At 49.8% G+C, this 22,559-nt stretch overlaps 11 protein-coding genes across 11 annotated transcripts; 6 read left to right on the forward strand and 5 right to left on the reverse strand.

Moving 5' to 3' along the window:
* Positions 1-728: 728 nt before the first annotated feature.
* Positions 729-2,563, forward strand: M431DRAFT_511935 (hypothetical protein). The gene has a single exon (XM_024919763.1). The coding sequence runs from the start codon at positions 781-783 to the stop codon at positions 2,191-2,193; it is 1,413 nt and encodes a 470-aa protein (XP_024770049.1). The 5' UTR covers positions 729-780; the 3' UTR covers positions 2,194-2,563.
* Positions 2,564-5,844: 3,281 nt separating this feature from the next.
* On the reverse strand, positions 5,845-6,177 carry M431DRAFT_251603 (hypothetical protein). The gene has a single exon (XM_024913789.1). It carries the CDS (start codon positions 6,064-6,066, stop codon positions 5,899-5,901), a length of 168 nt encoding a protein of 55 aa, XP_024770050.1. The 5' UTR covers positions 6,067-6,177; the 3' UTR covers positions 5,845-5,898.
* Positions 6,178-6,272: 95 nt separating this feature from the next.
* Positions 6,273-7,307, forward strand: M431DRAFT_523733 (hypothetical protein). Its single transcript, XM_024920558.1, has 2 exons — positions 6,273-6,549; positions 6,631-7,307. Exons 1-2 carry the CDS (start codon positions 6,507-6,509, stop codon positions 6,921-6,923), a joined length of 336 nt encoding a protein of 111 aa, XP_024770051.1. The 5' UTR covers positions 6,273-6,506; the 3' UTR covers positions 6,924-7,307.
* Positions 7,308-9,169: 1,862 nt separating this feature from the next.
* M431DRAFT_511944 (hypothetical protein) lies at positions 9,170-9,934 on the forward strand. Its single transcript, XM_024919764.1, has one exon. It carries the CDS (start codon positions 9,224-9,226, stop codon positions 9,569-9,571), a length of 348 nt encoding a protein of 115 aa, XP_024770052.1. The 5' UTR covers positions 9,170-9,223; the 3' UTR covers positions 9,572-9,934.
* A 13-nt stretch (positions 9,935-9,947) lies between these two features.
* On the forward strand, positions 9,948-10,962 carry M431DRAFT_95645 (hypothetical protein; the record flags this gene model as incomplete). Its single annotated transcript, XM_024924724.1, has 3 exons — positions 9,948-10,187; positions 10,302-10,322; positions 10,495-10,962. The coding sequence occupies 3 exons, from the start codon at positions 9,948-9,950 to the stop codon at positions 10,960-10,962; spliced, it is 729 nt and encodes a 242-aa protein (XP_024770053.1).
* Positions 10,963-11,308: 346 nt separating this feature from the next.
* Positions 11,309-14,125, forward strand: M431DRAFT_95228 (hypothetical protein; the record flags this gene model as incomplete). The annotated part of the gene is made up of 3 exons (XM_024924680.1): positions 11,309-11,467; positions 11,992-12,733; positions 12,804-14,125. The coding sequence occupies 3 exons, from the start codon at positions 11,309-11,311 to the stop codon at positions 14,123-14,125; spliced, it is 2,223 nt and encodes a 740-aa protein (XP_024770054.1).
* Positions 14,126-14,255: 130 nt separating this feature from the next.
* On the forward strand, positions 14,256-15,394 carry M431DRAFT_251783 (hypothetical protein). Its single transcript, XM_024913790.1, has 3 exons — positions 14,256-14,496; positions 14,659-14,938; positions 14,992-15,394. Exons 1-3 carry the CDS (start codon positions 14,385-14,387, stop codon positions 15,137-15,139), a joined length of 540 nt encoding a protein of 179 aa, XP_024770055.1. The 5' UTR covers positions 14,256-14,384; the 3' UTR covers positions 15,140-15,394.
* A 423-nt stretch (positions 15,395-15,817) lies between these two features.
* M431DRAFT_95383 (hypothetical protein) lies at positions 15,818-16,936 on the reverse strand (the record flags this gene model as incomplete). The annotated part of the gene is made up of 3 exons (XM_024924695.1): positions 15,818-16,185; positions 16,267-16,423; positions 16,850-16,936. The coding sequence occupies 3 exons, from the start codon at positions 16,934-16,936 to the stop codon at positions 15,818-15,820; spliced, it is 612 nt and encodes a 203-aa protein (XP_024770056.1).
* Positions 16,937-17,492: 556 nt separating this feature from the next.
* M431DRAFT_19814 (hypothetical protein) lies at positions 17,493-18,367 on the reverse strand (the record flags this gene model as incomplete). Its single annotated transcript, XM_024913288.1, has 4 exons — positions 17,493-17,934; positions 17,998-18,129; positions 18,190-18,259; positions 18,328-18,367. The coding sequence occupies 4 exons, from the start codon at positions 18,365-18,367 to the stop codon at positions 17,493-17,495; spliced, it is 684 nt and encodes a 227-aa protein (XP_024770057.1).
* Positions 18,368-18,816: 449 nt separating this feature from the next.
* M431DRAFT_251859 (hypothetical protein) lies at positions 18,817-19,179 on the reverse strand. Its single transcript, XM_024913792.1, has one exon. It carries the CDS (start codon positions 19,082-19,084, stop codon positions 18,890-18,892), a length of 195 nt encoding a protein of 64 aa, XP_024770058.1. The 5' UTR covers positions 19,085-19,179; the 3' UTR covers positions 18,817-18,889.
* Positions 19,180-19,608: 429 nt separating this feature from the next.
* M431DRAFT_95539 (hypothetical protein) lies at positions 19,609-22,401 on the reverse strand (the record flags this gene model as incomplete). The annotated part of the gene is made up of 3 exons (XM_024924717.1): positions 19,609-20,227; positions 20,285-20,948; positions 21,006-22,401. The coding sequence occupies 3 exons, from the start codon at positions 22,399-22,401 to the stop codon at positions 19,609-19,611; spliced, it is 2,679 nt and encodes an 892-aa protein (XP_024770059.1).
* Positions 22,402-22,559: the final 158 nt, after the last annotated feature.

The following is a 22,559-nucleotide window of genomic DNA, read 5'->3' on the forward strand; positions in this document are numbered from 1 at the left end:
TCTCCTCTCAAACATCAATTGATCTCCGCAGGTGTATACCCGGCCCTCCGTCAAATCTCATCAGAGCAGGCTCAGATCGATGAGTATGATGTAATTTAAAGTCTTTTATGAGCACAAAGCAATTTTAAAAGGCCATCACAAGTCACTGAGCCAGATATGACGGTTATTATGGACAGGGATTATACAAACTTCAGAGCATCACATTGCTGACATCAGGACCATCATAAGACATTGGACTATGGATATCATGACGAAGACTGAGCTTTTCATTCGTACACAAACGGTGACAGCACTTCTAGAATTAACTCCCAAACTTCAGCATATGATTTCATGTATTACTATACGCGGATATGACATGCCGCCAGATCATCGCCCGCCCGCCCCAGCCGTTCGAGCATTAACTTTGCACCTGCGCCACATCTCGACACGTAAGGAATTCGCATACCACGGATCTCCATGACGGCGATATTACAACATGGCAAATAGTGGCGTTGTTACCTCATATTGATGTCTTGATAAAATGGTAGAGACACGTCATCTAGGCTGGGCTTGTTGAGAGAGTTGTGGAGAGCGTTTGGGGAAGTATGGCAGACACGCGCGTTGATCGAGTGACAGTGTGACAGGCTCCGGGTGTATCGGCACATTTTCATGTGAATGAGTGGGAATAGTTATTGGGAGATATAAGGACTGGGCAATTTTGTGTATTCTCAGGAATGCAAATAGAAGTGCTCTGATGTTGACTCTTACAACGTTTTGCTTCGCGTCAGAAACGAAGCCATCATGATTTCCAAGGCGATACTCAATTGCGCCGGGCTTTTCGCCCTCTCGAACCTGCTGCCCGTCCAGGCTATCCCAAGAGAATACACTCCAACAACCACCTTTTCTGCCGCTGAAACTGTGACTCCAGCTGTGGTGACTCAGAGCAATGTTACCTCTCATGGCCCCTTTACCGGACCGCCAGCAACTACCACCGGGGCTCTCTCAACTTCGGTTTTAGCCTCTGCGATACTCCCTCGACCTCCTGCTCCGGGGTCGTTCAATTACACAGCTGATGGCAAGCTTCACGGCCCCGAGCCTGCACCGTTTACTCCCAACGGCGGCATCGGGACTAATGGCTCTGCCCCGGTATACCGAGTCCAAAGTGATTACGACTACCAGTCACTCGCTTTGGCTCTCTACCAGGAATGGATAGAACTCGACTTGTTTCACTGGGGTTTAAAAAATTTTACGACCAAACAGTTTGAGGCGAACGGGATCAACGCCAAGGACAGGTTCCTCATTGAGTACATGGCCGACCAGGAGATTGGACATGCCACTGTTCTCACCAACATGCTCGGTCCGCAGGCACCCAAGCAGTGTACTTACAACTACCCTGTTTCCAATGTCCGGGAATTCATCGATTTTAACCAAAAACTTACACGGTGGGGAGAGGCGGGCGTTTACGGCTTTCTGCCACACTTGAACTCTGGTCCGGCAGCCCAATTACTGCTCCAGAGCATCACGATTGAAGCTCGCCAGCAACTCATCTTCCGTCAGTTCGGCGGGCAGTTCCCCATGCCGGAATGGCATACACCTGGAATACCCCAGAGTTGGGCATGGTCTCTGTTGGCGCCGTACATCTCAAGCTGTCCTTTAAACCAGACAAGATTGGTGTGGCAGAACTTCCCTGCGCTGTATATCCTCAATCAGCCCAATCCAGCTCGCATCAATGCCTCTGCCGCGTTCAACGAGACCACTGGCGGCTGGGCCAACACTCTGTCTACCAAAAACATCTCCAGTTCTCAGCTTTGCTTCAATGCGACCAACAAGACGCTAGACTGCTCGCCAGCCATCACCCAGAATCGCAGCATCCCACTTTCATACCCAGGCCGCCAGGTTTTCTTGCGCTGGGACAACCCAGGGCAGTTAGTCGGACCAAACAACAGCTATGTGACTTCTACCACGGTGAGACGGCCCAGGTTTGCGGCTTGGGTATCGCAGCTGAACGTCACGTACTCGCCACTGCTCAACGTGAGTCAGCTAGGCAATACGGCGTTCACATTCCAACCCAATGTGTCGACATGGGATCATGATCCGGCCATCAATGGGACAATGTTCCTCGCACTCACGGATACAAATCTGCCTGTCACGCCATACAATTTAAGTCTTATTAACCCTCATGTCGCCGCTCTTGCGGTGTATCAGGCTGGTTAGGTACATACTCTGCAAGTGATGGAAAGAACTCTAGTTCTATAGATTTACCATATCTGTCATGAGCTGGATTCATGTCATTAATCTAGTAGATTTATGTAAGTTCTGTTAGATAATACGTGTGGAATACGCAAACTAGGGGCAGCTTCTGGAGTGTTCTCCGTCATCGTTGTGTGATGCTGAATTGCAACGACTCAGTCTATAAGCAACTATGTATCATACTATCGTCATTTCATGATTGAATTTAGTTATAACTACGTTGATATTGTACTTAACACTCAATGAAACCATGCACAATATGGTATATGTACTGACATATATTACTGACACGTACAAACTGCGACTTGTATGTATTTATCGGTATAGACACGCGCACATCATCTGTCATACGGCGGTAGGCCTAACTTCAAGAATTTTTTTGAGCCTCTTGGCCACAATCGTTCGTGAGAGTGAACTCTCCTGTCTGAAGCCCAAGATACAAAACTTTTACTCTATGCATGCGATCATAAGCAACGAGGAATCTCAAAGACAGCATTACGAGAACTTTTTACGATTTCCACCTTGCTACTGACTTTGGCACAAATCTCCAATGCCCGGTCCAGCTACTTGAAGTATCAATTTTGTGTATCTAAGTCTACTTGAAAAATAGGCCAGTGGGTAGATATTCGAAGACCGCTAAGTGACCATACAATATATGAGCAAATAAACCGACTCTCTATTAACTTTAATAGATGAACCACACCATTGACTCGAGACGGACATTGGCGTTGCGGTGTCTGCCACCTATCCAGCTCACCAAGTGTTTACAATATTGACAATATATCTCTAGTGGCTCTATAGTTGCAATTGCGCTATGGAAGGCACTTGTAAGTCGAAAAGCCTGAAGCGGGTATCGTATCGGTTGATAGCTAAGTGTCACTGGGAAAAAGTAAAGGAGCATACGAACAGAAAAAGGGCTATAAGGGGTTGGTCATACAAATCGAGAGAAAATAAACCCGTCGTGTTTAGGTCGAAACAATAGCATGGTATGTCTCTTTTTGTTCAGTGACTTGTTCAAATGAACTTGATGCTCTATATCTATAAAAAGCATGGCATTTACCCTGGATACCCCTCTGTCGTCGGTCGAATATTAATAGTAAAACTACTGGATCTTGTAAACTCAATCATAACGGGGCTTATTTACTTCACACATCATGCCCTCCACAGAACTTTGACTAAACTTTGCTCAACTTTAATCGTATTTGGGTCCCCAGAAGATGGGGAATCAGCATTCACCCCAATTTCTTCTAGTACACATATCCAGGCTTTGCTTATAGTGGCTTCACGTTCACCGTCAACCACCTAAACGCAAACAAGACACAATGACCATCACTTATTACTAACACCAACATGTCAATTTAGGTCAACCGGAAGAGATTTTGCTCCAGACCGCCGTACGTCCGAAGCAAACGTAGACTATATGTATCATCCAGCCATTGCTAATTCCCATTGACGTCCAAAACAGCATGACCGGAAGCTTCCCGATGCAACAGCGGCACGTTTTAAAAGGGGGGATAAAAGGCGGATAAAGGGATTCGTCACATCAGGATATATACTTGCTTAGGCAAAAATCGACGGGCCTCTTAGACGCGGGTATTTGGTAACGAGGGATCTGGATACGGGTTTCCGTGCCTAAATACATCGAAAAGGGAATTCGAGAAGGCAATGTACGCTGCTCTCGGAGTTAGTAATAGGTGCTGACCGTTGTGTCTTGTATACTCCGATCATGCCATTGACAGTAGCAACTAGCCAAAGTGGCTAGAACAGGATGATAAAGCATGCGGAGAGTAATGAGTCGAGGCATTGGGTATAAGTGACACCACACATACATGTACCTTGCCATTGATGCCGGAAAGATAAAGAGGAGTGGCATGTCAAGTGGTTCAAGTGGTGTATCACCAAGTTTTGTATCTCCTCGTCAGCTCAGGCACGTCCATGTTACCCATGTTAGCATCCAACAAATGAGTACACTCGCATACTTGAGATCACAGTCTCCCTCTCTCGTTCTCATATCCCAACACTCGCCTCACAATCGTCTCTCCTCAGGACAAGCCAGTATTCGTATACAGAAACGACATCTGGTTCATCATCACAATCATATAGATTGCCTTTGCTGTCGCGCGTTGGGCTCTCTGGCATCAATTTTTAATTAACGTTTATGCACATGTACAAGCAGGTATGCCAAACGTGGTCCACACCTCCAACTTGTTGTCACCATCGCACCAATGACAAACTAGTGCTTTTCCTGCTCCAGATATAAAGTATCCGAATCACTATTTGGGCCGATAACGAGAGGGCTTGCTTAGCAGTAGAGAGATGGTGGATGGATGGATAGCTTGTAACTTGTGTGATGATTGTCTGTAAGCTTTAGCACGGTCAACACTTCATGCTTCTTTACCTCTGTACCTGTGTAGAGTCAACCATCAACAGCAAGTAAAACTGTGGTAGTACATTCGACCGGGCAGCAGATCCTTGGTGCTTAATTGAACCGCATCTATGGCGATGCATCATGTTGGTAGATCCATCTCTAGGTTTAATCCAGCCTAGCCCGCTCAGCTCTCACATCTGATGACGAAATTGCGTCGGGCAGACAGACCGAGAACAGCCTCTTGCGGGTCGACGGAGGCAGGAGGCGGCTATCTCGGCCAACGAAAGGCCTCAGAAATGCGTGACAAGTTGAGGTTGAGCAGCTTTCCTTGCGACCCCGCACGTCCAACTGAAGGCCTCTCGTAATTCTATACATGTATCAAATGCCAGCGCCTTTTTTTGGAGGCTTGGCCTGATGTGAGCGCACAGACTCAGCGTCGACTGTCGCTGCAGTCTCTGTTCTTGTGCTCGTGCTCGTGCTTGTGCTCATGCATGTGCTTACGGTGTCTGTGGCAGTTCACTAGGTAAGCGTAGATTGCCAGAGGTGCTAGGTGGTACTGGCAACTGGAAGAGCTGTCTGTTACGCATGAACAGAGAACGCATGCACCACATACATACATACGTGCATACTTGCTGCCACGACGGCCCTCCCCAGAGAGAGTTCAGCCTCTGTGGCCAGAGCAAGCCTTGATACGGACACAGAGCAGAGCAGAGCTTCAGCCAGCCATCCAGCTGCGCACACGTGCCTGGCTTGTCTCCGGATAGGGCATTCTCCAAGACGTGCAACTGTCCGGCCCCTGTGTCTGGTTGGCGAGCGACCTTCCAATGCCATCAAGTCAGCAGCCAGATCCGACCAGGATGCCAGACCAGGATATCAAGGCCCCTCGTTTCCTTGCCTCTCCCATCAACTTTAGCGCGCAACAAAGTGATCGTTGGCTAGCCGAGTGGGGGCCTGGATTCGGACCTGGCGTTGAGCCACGCTCAGATGGTTCGCATATCGAGAGTGTCGGAAGAGGCGTTTGGGTTTCAGCAGTCGGGGCTACCCGCATCAACCGCGTTGTGGAACGTTCAAGGCTGGCTTCGAATCTTTGCGATGGTGTGCGTCTCTTTTTTAGAAGTCTCCGTACCCTTGAAAGAGAGAGGCAGATGATGCTTTTGTTCTTGGATCGTCTCGTCGTTGCTCAAGGGGCGTAAGAGCGAGTAATACGGATTGAGATGTCTCCGATTTTTGTCGCCCGCAATGACGAGTCGCTTGCCGGCGTTTGGATGGGTCTGGCTGCGCGAATGAGTCGCACCTACGACTTATTTAGCGGGCTTGCCAGGGAGCGGATATGTAAGCAGAAGCAAAAAAAAAAAAAAAAAAAAAAAAAAAAAAAAAAGAAAGATAGAAGACAAGTTTGAAAAGAAATGTGAAAATTTTGAGATGGTGAACTTGGGAAATGCAGCTGAGGCTTGGAAATCTTGATACATCACATGGCATTTATAATCCAAGTAGGTGCCTCCCAGTTAATTCTAGAGGTAGAGATTACTTGAATAGTGCAGGCAACGTCCATATAATCTTGGTAGTGGGTAACATTGAGCTCTACAAGTGCCTGCAAACTTCCAAGTGATACCCTGGAGTAATTATTTAGCCAGCTGCCGAACCTTTTTTTTTTTTTTTTTCAAGGTCAGCATGGCGAGGCTCTTTAGGGTGATGATGAGGCTGAGGCTCACGAGTACCGACTGAAATGGAATCAATGCAAATTCTTTCGACCCCTCACCGACTTTTACAAAGATTGCCTGCTAATACGCCTGGAGGCGGAGCGAGGCATGTAAAATGGAAAGTGAAAATAAGGCCACGAGTGGAAGACGGAGTTTGGACTTTAATTCAGGTACTATTCTAGTACTTGCTTCTGTTTGTTGGAAAGGTTATGAGGCGGGGTCAAATTAAGCCATGCAAGGTACTCCCTCTCGGCTCAGCCTCCCAAACATTGAACAACATCGGCGAGATGCTGCAAGAGCTCAGCGCATTGATATTCATTTAGGTATCCATTGATCTGAGACCCAGTAGGCGTCATCTCCTAAAGATCAGGTTCTCAAGATTCTGTCTATCTGCCCATGGAACAGCCTTGGACACACGCATGCCACTCTTCTGGCTCCCACCAGCCAGTGTGCCTTTTAACAGAACAAACCGGCCTCTCTACTCCGTACCTTGCTACTCGTTACATGTTAAAGCTGGTGCCTACGAATCTAGTTGGACAATTCATATAACAGCACACGCACTATTCATGCATCTAGCCATGAGGGGCAGGCGGGGGATCCAAAACGGCATGGATACTGGTTGGTGATCCTTCAGGTTAGCAGCTCTGTCGGATGCTGGCTTGCTGTTCAGACCGTTGCCACCACTGCCGATGCGATTCCGGCCTTGCCAAACTCCTCAGTAGCACAAGCACTGGCTCTGGCTCTGGCTATGTCCAGGAAGGTCTCATAATTCCGGTAGACCAATGCATGTATGCGACCAGGATCTTGAGCGTCCAATTGCAGCAGCTCGAGAGCACGTCGGCAAGTGGCGTTCCAGGTTAAGGTGAGGAGGCCATCTTGGCTGCCAATTGGTAATGGGCAATTGGAAGCCCAAGTTGTTTGTTGGGCTTGAATGCCGGCGGCTTATTACCTACTAGTATTACTACCTTGTAGCTACCTATAGTCGGCAATATATACGAGGGGCTGGCGCCTTGGTACCTTTGAAGAGCAGCATCTTGCTGGATAAACTGGCCTGAGGTGCATTTCCCCAGGTTCGCGTGCGTGTATCCGGTGTTCCGCTCCTTTGCTTCGCCATGCCAGTCGGTACCTGTACATTGAGAGTGTTAGAATTGACCAATACACTGTGATGCCACCTACCAGTTGTCTCGATGCTTGATCCTGATCCAGGTACATGTACCAACAGCGTGTCTTGTCTGCCTCGACAATGCGTCAGCATGCAATGAAGACGCACTTGAGTTGCAAACAACTCATCCGTGCAGATGACATACAGCTGCCACGATATCCATTACCCTACAACATGCATGTATGTACATGTACAGTACATGCAAACCATTGGACATTAAGATGGCTGCAGAGCCCGGCACTCTGCCTCGCTTGTCTTGAGGCACATGTACCGCATAAGTACAGGTATCCGTACAGCTGGGGCTCCGAATGCACTCCAGCTACATACACGAAACGACACGACCGTATATGCTGCATGTACTCGTAGGGAGCACTGGCTATTCTACCATATGTGATGGCTCAATTGCTGTCTTCTTCTTTATCCATCCATCCATGGGAGGGTGACAGCCACTTGTCCCGAGTCAATCCCCCTTCTGGCAGGTCTTGCGCTAAGGCCATCCCAAATGAACTCGACTCGGCCAAATTTTTTTCTCCCCATTAGCATCGCCTCCGAGGGCTTCGGATTTCCCCTGAGTCCAGCAAAACCTTAAAGGAGCCAAGTGGAGGAGCAGAGCAGTGAATCAAATTAAATCTGGAAGCAAATGCAATCTCAATTAGCAAAAGCCGGAGAATTACGCCTGATTTGCACGGCACTCAGCGGCCCATGTGCTACTAATGAGTTCAGCCGCGTAATGATAGGCTCGCAGGTATATTCGAGACCCAAGAAGATAGACAGACGCTGGCACATACGGTACACCCTTTACACCCAGATTACACCGGAGACAACTAGACCGCCGCATTGCTGCCTCGCTCCGGGACCACAGCCACGTAGAAAGCAAGGCAATTCCAACACGAGTTGTATCTGTACCAAGTACCAAGTAATACAGAGTACCTCAGGCTCAATCGATGGATCACATCGTTTCCCTTCACCGGCATAACAACGACGCCGCGGCCTGATTGGCGCTGTAGCCCAGTGGCGTCGCCTCCTGCGCTCACTAAACCTGCCCTGTCCACCGGCCACCTCAGGGCCTCTAGGCTCTAACAGCGCTCTAGCATGGACCTGGAGTTGAGTCTTCCAATAGCACTTGCTGTAGTCATGACCTCCGCCACTTGCCTAAATCGGGATCCCCAGAAAATCCATCCGTCAAATAGTTTCATGTCCTCTCTCTCGAATTCCGTGCCTCAGACACATTCTCTCACTGTCTCTCTTCTCTTCCCCACGTCCACTCTCACCCTCTCTCCCCGACTTGTATTATACGGAGGAACCGAGTTCAGATCGCCATCCTCGTGAGCTTCTGAGGCTGTTCCCTTTTTGTATAACTTATCTCAATACCTTCGTTTCTTCTGTTGTACTATTTGTTCCTTGTTCAATTTCCCTTCCGGGCGGCATTGAGGCCACCTACTTTCCTCATCTTTTGTCTATCCGCTCCATCTATGTCCATCGACAGATTGATTGCCGACATTGTGTACGATTAATTCTTTCGCTTGTACTGTCTCATTTAGTCCATTACAAGCAGCAAGGTACGTAAGCCATCAGTGTTATATCCATGACATCAATTCCGTTGCTCGTGGATTTTCCCTTTTTCTCCTCCTTTCGCCGGCGATGTCTGTTTTCTGGCGGCGGTTTCAAGATATGAGGGACAGTTTTTTTTTTTTTTTCATCTCCTCTCCGGACAAAGAGCTGGCCAAAAGATTCAAGTCAAAAACAAAAGGGATGCGGGCTGCTATGGCGTTGCCAGCTTTCTGCTGCTGTCCCTGCTCTTTGGACCCGACACTCAGCCCTGGGTGCTTCGTACAACCAAGACGCTATCAAGGGAATGCGGGAGACGAAGGACACGAGCACGAGCACGTTTTGCCATCCATGCTGGAGTACACGAGCAACTGCTGCTCTCAGGCAGTAGCACCAGCCCTGGACGCCTCTGTTCCATACACCGGCGGTTCGTGGCTGGGCCTTAGCTCGTGGCTTTGGATTTGGTTCAGGCTCAGGCCCGTGGCTTTGGCTCTGGCTCTGGCCCGTGGCTTTGGCTCTGGCTCTGGCCTTGGCCTTGGCCTCGCTCACCCAACACCAACGTGATGCAGACAGGCGATGACGACTCGGCCTCAACGAGTCTCTGATCTTCCTGCAGCACGACGTGTGGGAACTGGACGCAGACCCCTGCCTGGCGCGCTGGCCCCAGTCCAGCCCAGACCATCTGGGCATCCACCGGCTCATCCTTGTCCTTGGCTGCAACACCGAGCATCTTGTCTCGTCAACTGTCCAATCCCTTGACCCTATCCCACCCCGCCTCCAGCGTCGCCGGCTTGTGCCTGGCCCTAACTTTGTCGTCCACAACGACAAGCTTGCTGACTTTCCCCTGCCTGCTTCATGTCTGCAGCGAGATAGACGTCCCGAGCGCTGCCAATTCGGCCTGTACGATTCCTGTCCGTCCCTCGTTTCCCTCCGTCCCAACATGGAAGATCTGCGCTTCCGCCCTCAGCAGCCGCCGAGGAACGAGCAGTCCATCAACCCGCTTGTCTCACCTCCTCGCGGCGCCGCTCGCATCCCTCAACAACAGCCTGCGAATCACGATCTGCGCTCCGCCCTGCCTCGCCGCTTTACGACGGACTCGGGGCGTGTACCGACAATGTCTTCCATGAACTCCTTGGCATCTCCCCCCCGCGTGCCCGACGCAGCTCAAGATTATAATAACGTGAGTCGCAGAGTTCTGGCTGAGAATCCCCTGTTTGTCGCTGCTCGCCGCGTAGACTAGGAAGTCTCTTTCTATTTGTATGCGAGATTGGCTGGCTGACTGTATGCGAAGCAGGCATTGCATAAAGTCCAATTGGTAGGTGGCCCCCTTGCTCCAACTTGATGGCTTTCGGCCGCAAAACTCTCTCATCCACCCCCTTCACCCAGTTTCGGCCGGCGCCGTTAGATTCGGACGCGGCAAACCCTTGGAAGCAAGGAAGATGGTTGAATTCGCGAAACCTGGCTGACTCTAAATCTCCTCGTTTTAGATAGAGAAGAAAAAGCAAGAATATGAGAGGATCCGAGAACAGAGGCGGCGCTTCGAAGTCGAGATGCAAAAGCTAGATCAACAACAGCGACGGGAAGCCCTAGAGCTGGCGCAGATGGAAGAAGACATGAATAGATTCGCCGGGCACCAATCCGAACCGACAACGCCTCCCGAGTATCGAAACACCAGCACCAACAATGGCTTTCCTGGCATATTCTCGCGGCCAAACCGCTACTCTACTTCAAGCTTGACCTCTCCCGCGGCCATGTTTAATCGACCAGCGCGCTCCGGATCGCTTTTGACCTCTCCGCCTCCTGGCACTACTGGCGTGTTCCAGCAGCGATACGGGTTCGACGACAACCAAATGCCATCACGATCCGTACCTACTACGCGCCGGAACAGCGACGATGATGACAAGGAAGAGGCTGTTCGCCAGGACCCAAGCAGCCACAGAGCGACCAATTCGTAAGTAGAGAGCCCTAGTGATGTTGTCTCTTGGAGTATATTGCTGCTTGATCGGCGCGTGATCTTTTGCTCTGGGGTGCATGAATGGGGCCGGTGTCCATCAGAATCGTCAGCGCACATGGAGAGCGGCTTGTTTGACAATGGACTGTGAACATTTTGTTTGGCATTGTTTGTCGGCATCGGGGATCCAGCGCTTGATGTAGCTCTTGCGCTGAGCAGAGTCGACTGCAAGCCCGCACGCCTCCCACCGCCATCTTGCATACCAAGTTGCGCGATTGCTTTGCTTACAGCTGGTTAACCTGACAATTGCTGACCCAACCTTTGATAATAGAAGAACAAACAGATACTCAATGCCCGTCACTCGAACAAGGAATGGATTTTACGATCTAAACCTTGATCAGACCAACACCACACGGTTTTTGTTCGGTGACGACGAGCCCAACCACCTACCTAGGGGACACACTCCTGACGACAGCTTTCCCACGCTTGTTCGTCGTGACGATCAAATTGTAAGTGTTCTTTTGTTGTTCTGCTCTTGCAATGTATCTCAGTTGGAGAAGGAAAGAAGATCTTCTCTGGCATGCTCTCTATGCCTTTTTTTTTTACACCCACCAGCTTCTTGCGGCTGGCAGCTGGCCGCTGGCGCTTGGCAGCTGGCAGTGCCCTCTCCTTTGTTACTTGCCCACTCGCACGCATTTGCGTTTGCAACTCTCCTCTCCCCCCCGTTCTCTTCTTTCTCTCCTGCTCTCCTCCTCTTTTATCCTTTCCTTCTGTACAATTTCTCTTCTTCTCTTCCTCCCTAGCATCTCACTTTTCTGCATCCTGCACCACCTTCATCCAACCCGACTTTGATCTGTGATTCGTCTAGCCAGAGTCCTCTCATCATTGAATTTCAATCTTGCTAATCTCAACATTCCCTCCTTAGCTATCAGCATCGTCAGCCGCTCTTGATCTTGCTCTATCGCCCTCACCCAACCCTGAAGCGCGGGCCTCTCATAACTGGAGGACCAGCGTAAACCGGCATCGCACCCAGCACAGCATGTCAGCCATTAATGGGCTCTCCACCAGCCAGACTGGCGATGCTGGCAACATTGGAAGCCGCCCTTCGTCCATCCGTCATTCTCTTGATCTTAAGTATATCTCGGAAAGCTCGAATGAGACCTCTGGTGGTTCCCAGGCGATCCACGCGCCCCCCAAACTCCAGAGTTCTTATTCTGCCAACGATATACCTACGGTCAAGAACCCTGCTGGTTCTTCTCTCCTGAACGGCAGTGCCAATAACCACGCTCAGCAGCACTTCCATAACCACAATGCCAGCATCGGTCGCATTCCCGCTGGAGCAATGCCAATCCGTCATGCTCGCGAGCTGTCCAACGACAATGGTATCAACGCCAACCGTGAGCAGGCTGGTGTGTTTCCATCCATCAACTCAGCCCTCCAAGCAAGTGCTGCTCCATTCGGACCAACCATGGCCACTGCGGCTCCTCATACTGCAACGCCGCACGCCACTGCACCTGCAACTTCCTCTGGCGGTGGCTTCTACCAGCCAAATGGTTACACCTCTCCGAGCACTACCTCTCCACCTTCGTATGGGGCTCACTCGCTCTCCACTGGGATGCAGCAGATGAACCTCAACGGCACTGGCAATGGCAATGGCAATGGCTACTCTCCTCAGAGCTACTCTCCCTACGGCAACGTGCCATATCCTCAGAATGGTCAACCTCGTGATAGTCAGGCTCGTGTCATCCAACATCGTCGACAACTTGACAATGAAGGTGCGTTGGACAGCAACAGCAGGTTTATCTTTCCCTCTTCCTATTTCCTGTGCTAATTATTTCTCTATAGCGATGTCTCGGTATCAGAACATGCCGCTTGAGTCGTTCCGAGGCCAGATTTACGAGCTGTGCAAGGACCAGCACGGCTGCCGCTATCTCCAAAAGAAGCTGGAGGAACGCGAAGGCGATCAAGTTCACATGATTTGGCTCGAGACCAATCAGCATGTCATCGAGCTCATGACGGATCCGTTTGGTAATTATTTGTGCCAAAAGCTCCTCGAGTTTTGCAATGACGACGAAAGAACTGTCTTGATCCAGAACGCATCCAAAGACATGGTGCGCATCGCTCTCAACCAGCATGGAACAAGGGCCTTGCAGAAGATGATTGAGTATGTTAGTACTCCTCAGCAGGTTCATCTCATCATCGAAGCTCTCCGCTTCCGAGTTGTGGAACTCATCCAAGATCTCAACGGCAACCACGTCATTCAGAAGTGCCTTAACAAGCTCACCGCTTCTGACGCGCAGTTCATCTTTGATGCCGTCGGCAACAACTGTGTCGAGGTTGGAACTCATCGACATGGCTGCTGTGTGCTGCAGCGCTGCATCGATCACGCAACTGGCCAGCAGAAGCTATGGCTGATTCAGCGCATCACTGAGCATGCACGTATCCTGGTGCAAGATCCGTTTGGAAACTATGTTGTCCAGTACATCATCGACCTGAACGAGCCAACATTCACCGAGCCCATTGTTGCAACGTTCCAAGGCTGTATCAGCCAGCTCTCCCGGCACAAATTCAGCTCCAATGTTATTGAGAAGTGCTTGCGCTGCGCTCAACCTGCTTCCAAGGACATGATTGTCGAGGAGATACTCAACGAGATGGAACGATTCCTCCGTGATTCGTTTGCCAACTACGTTATCCAGACGGCTCTTGACTTTTCTACTCCTCATCAAAAATATCGCCTTGTCGAGGCCATTCGTCCAGTCCTTCCACAGGTTCGCACAACTCCTTATGGACGCCGTATCCAAGCCAAAATCGCCGCCTACGATAACCGCGGAAGTGCTGCCTCAAGCGGACAAGTCACGCCTGCCGACAACACACAAGGGCAGATCCCGCTACGACCAAGCCACAACCGAGGTCTCTCTGGCACTCCTGTGCTGCCTACGAACGGCAACAATACCAATGGAGCAACGCCTAGTGTTGGAAGCCAAGGCATACGCCAGCAGGCACCTCCTCCTTTCACTAGCAGCGTCTCGATGCCGACAACTTCTTCAACAGCTAGCTCGGGCGGCCCTGTCCAGCCTCCCCAGTTTAACCAAATGATGTCTGGCAGCTATAGCCAGGGACATTCCTCCAACACGTCGGTGGATGCCGGCGAGGCACGCTGGGTGTAAACTATTTGAATCCTCTTATTTCGACCATTTGCCTGTATAATGACGCTTCGGCCGCTTGTGCTTTTCTTCTTCTTTTATTCACTTACGGCCATTTCAGTGGAATACGACTTCATGCGGCATGGTGATGACACTGTCATGATGATGACATTTCTATTTCGATTCACGTTTCTTTCTCTTGTTTCACTAGCCCATAAAGTCTGGACGCGTTATTCCTTCAGAAACGGCCAACTCCAGATCGGAGCAGCACAGCATTTCCGCAATGCTTTGTGTGTATATTATGAACAAAAAACAAACAAAAAAGCAGGGGTCGAAATGGGCTTCTGGGTTCACACCATCTGGTACTCCAAGCTGCATTGAGCTGAGAGCAAAAGGCAGGCAAGCTCTCGCTCCAACCCTCGTCTGTATCTGTACTTGGATTGTCCCCGTCGTTGCCAATACTGGCGTCGGCAACAAATCTTTTCTACTTCTTCTCATCTTCGATTCTTCTATTGTCATTTGATGTGCTTTCTCAATTCTCATTTTACGGTTCGCAGTTCTACGATCAAGAATGGTCATTTATCACGACAGACAGCCATTTTACACGTCCAGAGCCTACGATACTGTATGCCACACTTGGGGGACTCTACTGGGTCTTCCGATGGGGCTTGTATTTCTGATTGACTGCATGGAGCCAGTGGCCCGATTCGATTGGGAGCAGCTGACTGATCCAACTACTACGAGATTGGACTCTATATATTGGAGCTTCATAAGGGTTAAAGTGGAAAGGAAAAGATCATGGCAAACTGGTTGGGTTATGGGGGGCGAAATGAAGTGGTAATGTCGCGAAATTTACGTAGAACTGGGGTAGCTGGATAATTTCTTCTTAGTCTCTTTTTTTCTTTATTGTTGCGTGTTTCTATTTTATTCATCTCTTCGAAAATATCTGCGGGTTACGGTGCTTGCTTGTATGATGTGGAGGGGAGGGAGGAGAGCAGACAAACTGAGGTGAAACCAGTTGAAGCTTCTTTGCTTTGACTTTGGTTGATTTGAAGGGATGGAAGACTTGAGCAGCTTTCTGGATGGAGCTGCGGCATTGGGCTTTTTTATTGCCTTGGGGGGTTTTATAAGGTTGGGTCCTCGCTTCTGAAACTGTACTTAGAGATAAGACTTCGTTTGCTTTTTTCTTTTTCAAATTTGACGTGGGGTTTGGGATTGAATGTGATTTTTTCCTCTCTCTTCTATGTTTTCATCATGGGCTGTGATTTATGTGCTTTTGCTACGATGTTGAGAGAGGGGAGATGGAGTGGTTGCATAATGAGTATACGAAAAGCACCTAATTGATGGCTGAGAATGGAGGGAGCACATGAGGATGATGAACGGTGAAGTTGTCACAATTGCTTTCTACATAAGGAAAAAGAAAATAAAGAGATATCATCGCAGTTCCGAGTTATTATCGGAAAGTGTCATGCCATTTCCATTTTAAAAACTACCAAAGAAGCATCTCTTGGGCCTTTTTTTTTTTTTCATCACCTCCCTCTTCCCCCCTAAGACACGCCGATTCTTTTCTGCAGGCAAAATAACACCGAACAAGAAGAAACTGCCGCAAACAAAGAAGACACCAGAGGACTCGCGCGAAACACTCCCAGAAGGACCGCCACGACGCCTCCTCCTCGGCCGTCATCAACGCTTCTTCCGCTTTCCGGCGGAGAGCGTTTACCTGTAGCGCCACAGGGACAGGGTGTTGTGTCTCTTCCAGGTCTTTCTGCGGCCGGCGGTGGTCTTGTTGTAGCGGTGGCCCTTGTTGAGGCCGCGGGAGCGCTTGCCGGTGGCGGTGAGGCCGCGGGCCTCGCGGTGCTTGTGGACGGGGTTGACGATCCAGTTGATGCGGGGGTCGATGCGGATGGCCTTGTGGCTGGGGTCGACCAGGATGACCTCGTAGTACTTGTAGGTGGAGTCCTGGTTGATCCAGTACGAGTTGAGGACGCGCAGGTTGGCGCAGCGGCGGCCGACACGCTCCTCGGCGGTGGCCTTGAGGGAGCGCTGGTACTTGAGCTGGTTGATACCCTGGTTGGTGGGCTTGCCTGTTGATCACACACGAATCCCCGGTCAGTACAAAAAAGTCCGTCAAGAAGAAGAGATCTCAAGAGAGAGAAAAAACGTACCATAGGTGGCACCCTTGGGGGCAGGGCGCTTGCGACCACCACGGCGGACACGCACGCGGTAGATAACGTAGCCCTGCTTGGCCTTGTAGCCGAGACGGCGGGCCTTGTCGGGGCGCGAAGGGCGGGAGGCGCGGTGGATAACGTTCAATTGACGGTACTATATTGATGCACTCTCAGCATATGTTCAACGAGTGTATAGCAAAGACAAGGGGAGGGAAAGTGAAGGTGTTGGCAGCAAAGGGGATATCACGAAGACGAGTCTCAATTTTTCTCTTGGCATCTCTCTTCTGTAGTCTCAGTTTGCCGTTTTTCAGGCAAACCAAGAACCAGCAGTGCAAGATTTTTTTCTGTATTCCAAGAAAAAAAACCTCGACACGAGATCCCCCATCCCAGGACTGGGAAAAGGGAGACCGGCCAGAAAAAGAGAGTAGAGAAAAATTTTAGACCCATCAATGAAAGTCTTTCCCAAAACTGCCTCGACCTCAAAATCCAGCCCGCCCAAGTCCACAAAGGAGAACGTATATTTCATCGTCTCGGGATTTTGTGTGTTTGTGTGTAGCTATTCGGAGTGGTGGCAACGTACTTCCCAGCAGCGCACGCGGAGAAGGAAGCGGACCAGGTCGGACTGCTTCTTCTTCTGGAGCTCTTCGACATACTTGAGGGCACCCATTTTGGCTGTGCGGCGACGACGACGACGATGTTAGCTTTCTTTGCGAACTTGTTCTTCTTCTTCTTTTTCCTCAATTGAAGACGAAGAATTGATATTGCTCAAGGGCAGAGAAGGGGGGAGAGGACGAACCGGCTTGAGGTCAGAAATTTTCCTGCCGAGGGTTAGTTGAAGGAGGTTGATCAAGAGGATGTCAAAATTTCGGAGGAGGAGGCTGCAAAACCGAAAACGACATTGAAAATTCAAGGGCCTGTTTGTGGGTTAAGCGATGCGCTAGGCTTGTTCTAGTGCTAGCGTGATAGGACTTGCCCCTCAGAGCCCTCGTGCCCAATTTTTGATGGAAAATTAAGCTACTGGAAGGTGCTGAGTCATCAAGGTGAGCATGAGAATTCACCGCGAGGTTAACGAGGTGAGGGTGTGGAGCCATCGAGTACCCAGTAATATTGGGCTTCCAATCATATCGGATTCTCTCTCTACTCTGTGTAAAACGTTCATTGCCAACTGCCGCAGCAAATCACCAGATATGGGCTGTAAATGCCTAAAGTGCGTATCATTTAGATTACAAAAGCAGCTTTGCAACTCCCACAAAAGCCTTCAAAGTTTCTCGTGCACTCGATCCCCATGTATCATCTGCGGGTGGAATTCCGCTTTCAATCCACCGCCAAGCTACCTGTTCGATATCATCTCCAGAACGTGATGATCTTAGCGATTTAGCATGTTCTCCAGAAATGACCAATCCATTTAACGTCTGTATCAAAATATCTGTTGCCTTCTTATCCACCTCGGCGACATCTTTTGCGTCTTGTTCCCATTGGGCTCCTTCAATGGGCTTCTTGACCTTGATCGAGTCTCGATTGACCGTTTCGTACTCATCTAGGGTATGCTGTAAGGTTTTGATACGACTGTGCGACTGTTGATATATAACGCTCTGTGTATCGAGACCATCTTGCAGAATAGCAGAAATCTTGGAGCTCAACGAGTTATTTCCAGTAATTCCAGATCTATTGAATACCACTTCTCGTTAGAATTCAAAAAGGCTCAAACATGTGTACATGAAAACCCACCGAGCGTTGTTGTACTGGTCCTCAATCATGCGGAGCAAGCTATCTGCGTTTCGCCGAATCTCATTCTTTGCGCTCTTCGCAGAAGACGAAGCTGACTTTGATTTCTTCAAAGTGCTATTGGCGGCTCGATTGCTGTTCGCATCGATCAATACCAGTCCAACTCGCACATATTATTCCAAGCCGCCGTCTTACCTAGGCTTTGCTCGCGCAGTACGACCTGTCTTCTTTGCAGGTTGAAGAATTTCTTCAACTTCATCCACCTCTAAGGACATCAAAGTCAGCTATCCATATGCAACTCTAAATCGCACAAGCCCACTCATAGCCACCTACCCTCTTCAGACGCCTTCCTCTTCCTTGTCTTCGCAGGCATCTCGAGTACAAAGAAGGAAGAAATGCACAATAATCAAGGAGAAAAAATTACCGCTCAATAGGCTGGGGGTTGAAATCTTTGCAGTGACTTGATGGAAAGACGAGATTTGGCAAAAAGAGAAGACAATGCGGCTCCAGAATTGAAACGCAGAGGTCGTTGAACACCGACGTCGCTCCTTCCTCCTGTTGAAGAATGCCCGCCTGAGGAAGCCACATGACGGTGTACCTTGTATAGTACATCTGTACATGTAAATTCGTCGTCCAAAAGATGAAATAATTGTTTTAGACTGGCTGCTTCATAACTGCAGCATTATATATAGAAAGAGAGAGGTAGTGGTGCAGTGAAGCATCCGTTTTGAGCGCATCCTAGATGCTTGCCTCCATGCCTCTCTGCAATTAGGCTCTCAAAAGAAGCAACAGATCATGCACGTGGTCACTCAAAGAGTCATTCGGAGAAATAATAATAACAATATATATGCCCTCAATCGTCAATTTAGTCTCAAAAACAAATCATAATTTTGTCTCAAACGTACAATTTCCCAAACCCAAAATACAAACAAGTACTAATGCAGTCCAGATTCTGTAGAATAAAAGTAAAAATACTAATATGAATAGAATGATATTTGTCGAGAGAGAGCGACAAAAAAGAGAAGAAAAAAAGCATCAAGAAAAAGAAATCAAAAACAAAAATCAACAAGTTTCTTGTCGTACATGACATTAGCCATACCCAATCCGTTTCCCTTTTTTGATTGTGTATTAGTTACAGCATGCATGCGTTAACTCAGGTCTCTCTGTCTATATTCTCAGCCGATGGAAGCGAAAGCAAAACCATACCCATTCTCCATTCTTCGATCTCGCATGTCCAGTAGCCAAACCCGTAATCCGTACCAGAGTCGTAGAGGGATAATATGTATATATATGTGTGTGTATATAGCAAAAAAGATGTTCAAGAGGTAATGACGGTCGAGAGGAGCCTTGCACTGAGGCTCCTTTCCAGCACGAACTCGGTGTCGCCCGTGTGGTCTTCAAAATGGCCACCGCCGCCACCGGATGACGAAAAAAATAAAATAGAGTAAAACTGATGATAGGCATACTGCGAAAAGAAATATTTTGTCTTCTTTTGTTCTTTCATTATCGTTCAATATCCTTTAAGAGTGTAGCAATCGAGGCGCCCAAAAAATAAGAAAGCGAGTGTTGTAGTCTAATCATGCTATAATTCGTCCAATTTCTGCCGTCCTGGATTTAGTGAGTGTTGAGCGAAAGACCTTGGAAGCTAGCGGTCCATTCGTTGGAGGGTGAGATTGCAGTCACGCCTTGGGAGTGCGGCCCAGGAGACGGCATGGTTTGAGAGGTGGGAAATCGTTGGCGGATCGATTGCAGGTCACCCGACTGAGGGAATCCGGCGCTGGCAAAGGGATCAATGCCCTGGTTAATGCCCAAGGTGTAGGCACCGCCATTCATTCGCGCATTTCCAAAGGCACCTGCAGAGCCATATGCGTAGTTGGAAGGCGGGAATCCGGTGGCCGAAGGGGCCTGCCTATCCGCAGCCAGCTGAGGCTGAGCATAGCCAGATCGCAGTCCCCGACCTTGCGCGGCGCCTGCAAAGACCTGGGATTGCTGTTCCTGTTGCGAGACTGGATTCTGGCGACGCTCGTTTGCGTTTGCACCACGGCCAACGCCAACAGCACCTGGTCCAACTCCGCTAGGAGCCTGGATTCCCAGAGTGGGACTAGCAAATGAGGCCGGGTTGATCGCAGACATCCAGATGCGAGTCTTGTAAATCTTGAAGAGGTCCGTGACAAGCGAGTTGAAATTAATGTAAGAATCGGCAAAGTAGTAAAAGGTCAACTTCTTCCAGTCCCTAGTGATTTCAGTCAGTTTACACGTCATTAACACCATAAAATGTAGTGCAACTCACATTTGGAATTCAGCGTCGAGAATTTCCATGTTAAGACCATGCTCCTTCACCTTTTGCATGCACACTCTTTTTGCCTTGGCCTCTTGGCCTTCTTTATCCCGCAGAGAATGGATCTCGTGGTTCTGAGCAAGCCGCTTGATGAGCTTTGGGCGCAGCTCACCGGCGCTTGGCTCCTGCATGTGGTGCTGATTTGGCGGTCCCATGCCGCCAATGGCGCTGCCCTGGAGGCCATTGGACGAAGCCAAGAGGCCGGCACCAGAGCCTTCCTGAGCAGCAGCTGCGTTTTGGGAATACATCATCAACCACTTGTATTGCTCCTCTGCATAATGCTCCTTGAGCTCCTTGGCTGTCTGCCAATCGACATTGTCGCGTGCAACGGTTCCCAGGTCAGTGCCTCGATCGGCCTCTACAATGACCAAGTCGCCAGGCTTGACGGTGAGTCCAGTTCCTTCCTGGATGTAAAATACGTCTGCCCTAGCACACTTGAATAGGACGACATGCAGAAGCTGATTGTGTCTTGGCTGGCCCACACTGTACACGCTGCGATGAGGGGACGGTGGACGATTCGAGAATTGGTTGTGCATTCCATACTGGGACATGTAGGGGTTGCCAAATGCCGAGGGGATAGAGCCAGCCATGTTGCTGCTTCCGGGGAAGAAATTGGCTGCAAGAAGATTGTCAATATTGTTACCCCGATTAAGTGTCTCGGCTCGAGACTCACCATTGCTTGAGCTTCCAAAAGCTGCGTTGTCTGAATATCCTAATGGTGATGGGTACCCCTGGTTGAGCTGATTATCAGGATTAGGTGCCTCCAACGTAGCCACAGAATCGGCAATCGAGCTGATAGAGCCCTGTCGTGTGGGCATGTTGGCGAAGGAGTGGCGTCTGCTCTGAGAAAAGTCGTTTGCAAAGAAGCTCGGGGAGCTGGACCAGAGAGCCTTTTTCAAGGAGGGCATTTCTTTGCGTTGCTCAAAGCCCATAGGGCCGCGATACGGTCCGGTGGTACCAAACTCGCTCATTCTCCTATCAGTGGCTCGTCTGGCCATGGCTTCGCCGTCATTCGTTTCGTCGAGCTCATCGATGGCATATTCTCCCTCCTCGGGAACATACTCGCGAAGAGGGTATCCGTTGCCATGGTAGGATCCGGGAGCGCCACGTTGTCGAATTCTAGAACCGTATTGCTGCTGCTGTTGCTGCTGTTGCTGCTGTTGCTGTTGTTGTTGCTGTCTGAGCATGGCATTCTCTCGCGCAAGCATTTCGATAGTCTTGGACTCGGCACTCTGATGGAACGAGCCTTGAAGCGATTCAGAGGAGTTCTCGTCGTCATCGTCTTCCACCTCCTTGACTTTTCCAAGCATGGTTCCATCACTCGCCATCTCACTGAGCATGCTAGGCCGTGATGGTCGGTGTTGGAGAGTAGGATAGCGGGCTCGGCCAATGACGGTGGAAGAGCTCATGCCAGAGCCGGGTGACGTCTCAGGATCCAATTGTCCAGCAGAATACGACTGCGAACGGTAAGTTTTTGGTGTAGGGTGCAGCGGAATGGGAAAGGGAATCTGCGAGTTGGTGCCCGGTTCGCGAGCTGCAGAGGAAGTTGGGGTTAGGCCAGAAGGATCTGGGCCAAAGAAGGAGTTGCTTCCTGCCCCAGGAGGGACTGTCGAAGTGGGAGATGGAAGAACCTCACTGAGCCTTGCCGGAGGATCTTTCCGATCGTTATTCCAGATGCCAGTCCCCCAGGGGAAGTTTGAGCCAGGGGCGCGGGCCATGACGGAAGAAGTAGAATGAGATCCCCAAGCACTCGCCCCAGTTTCGATGGACGGGGTGCTGGGGTGTGATGTGGTGGGAGACATTGAATTGCTCGCAAATGATCCCTTCCGAGGTCGGCTGAGAGGTGCAGATGTATCGTTCAACCAAGAGGCCCGGCGAACAGGCTTCACGGGCTGCGCAAGGGATTGAGATGCTTCGTGGCGGTGATCGCCTTCGTCTTCGGAGCTTGCTAGCGCTTCGGAATCTGGGGTCGATGTCCTAGCATTCACCTTCTCCAGTAGCAGAGACTGGTTGGATGGCGCCTGGGTCAACCTCGACGATGATCCGTTCTTGATTGAGCTTGAACTCATGATCGATTGGGAAAGGCAATACTGTTCGACAGGCCTAATTTCGAGTATTTCGACCAAGTACCAAGACTTGCTTTTTGCGAGTGCTTATTTCTTCTCCAAAGGTAAAGAATGCAGGATACCGATATTGATGGGAGACAGTCCAATGCCCAGATGGCGAT

This window comes from Trichoderma harzianum (genome assembly GCF_003025095.1).
Source record: "Trichoderma harzianum CBS 226.95 unplaced genomic scaffold M431scaffold_14, whole genome shotgun sequence".
Lineage (NCBI taxonomy): Eukaryota > Fungi > Ascomycota > Sordariomycetes > Hypocreales > Hypocreaceae > Trichoderma > Trichoderma harzianum.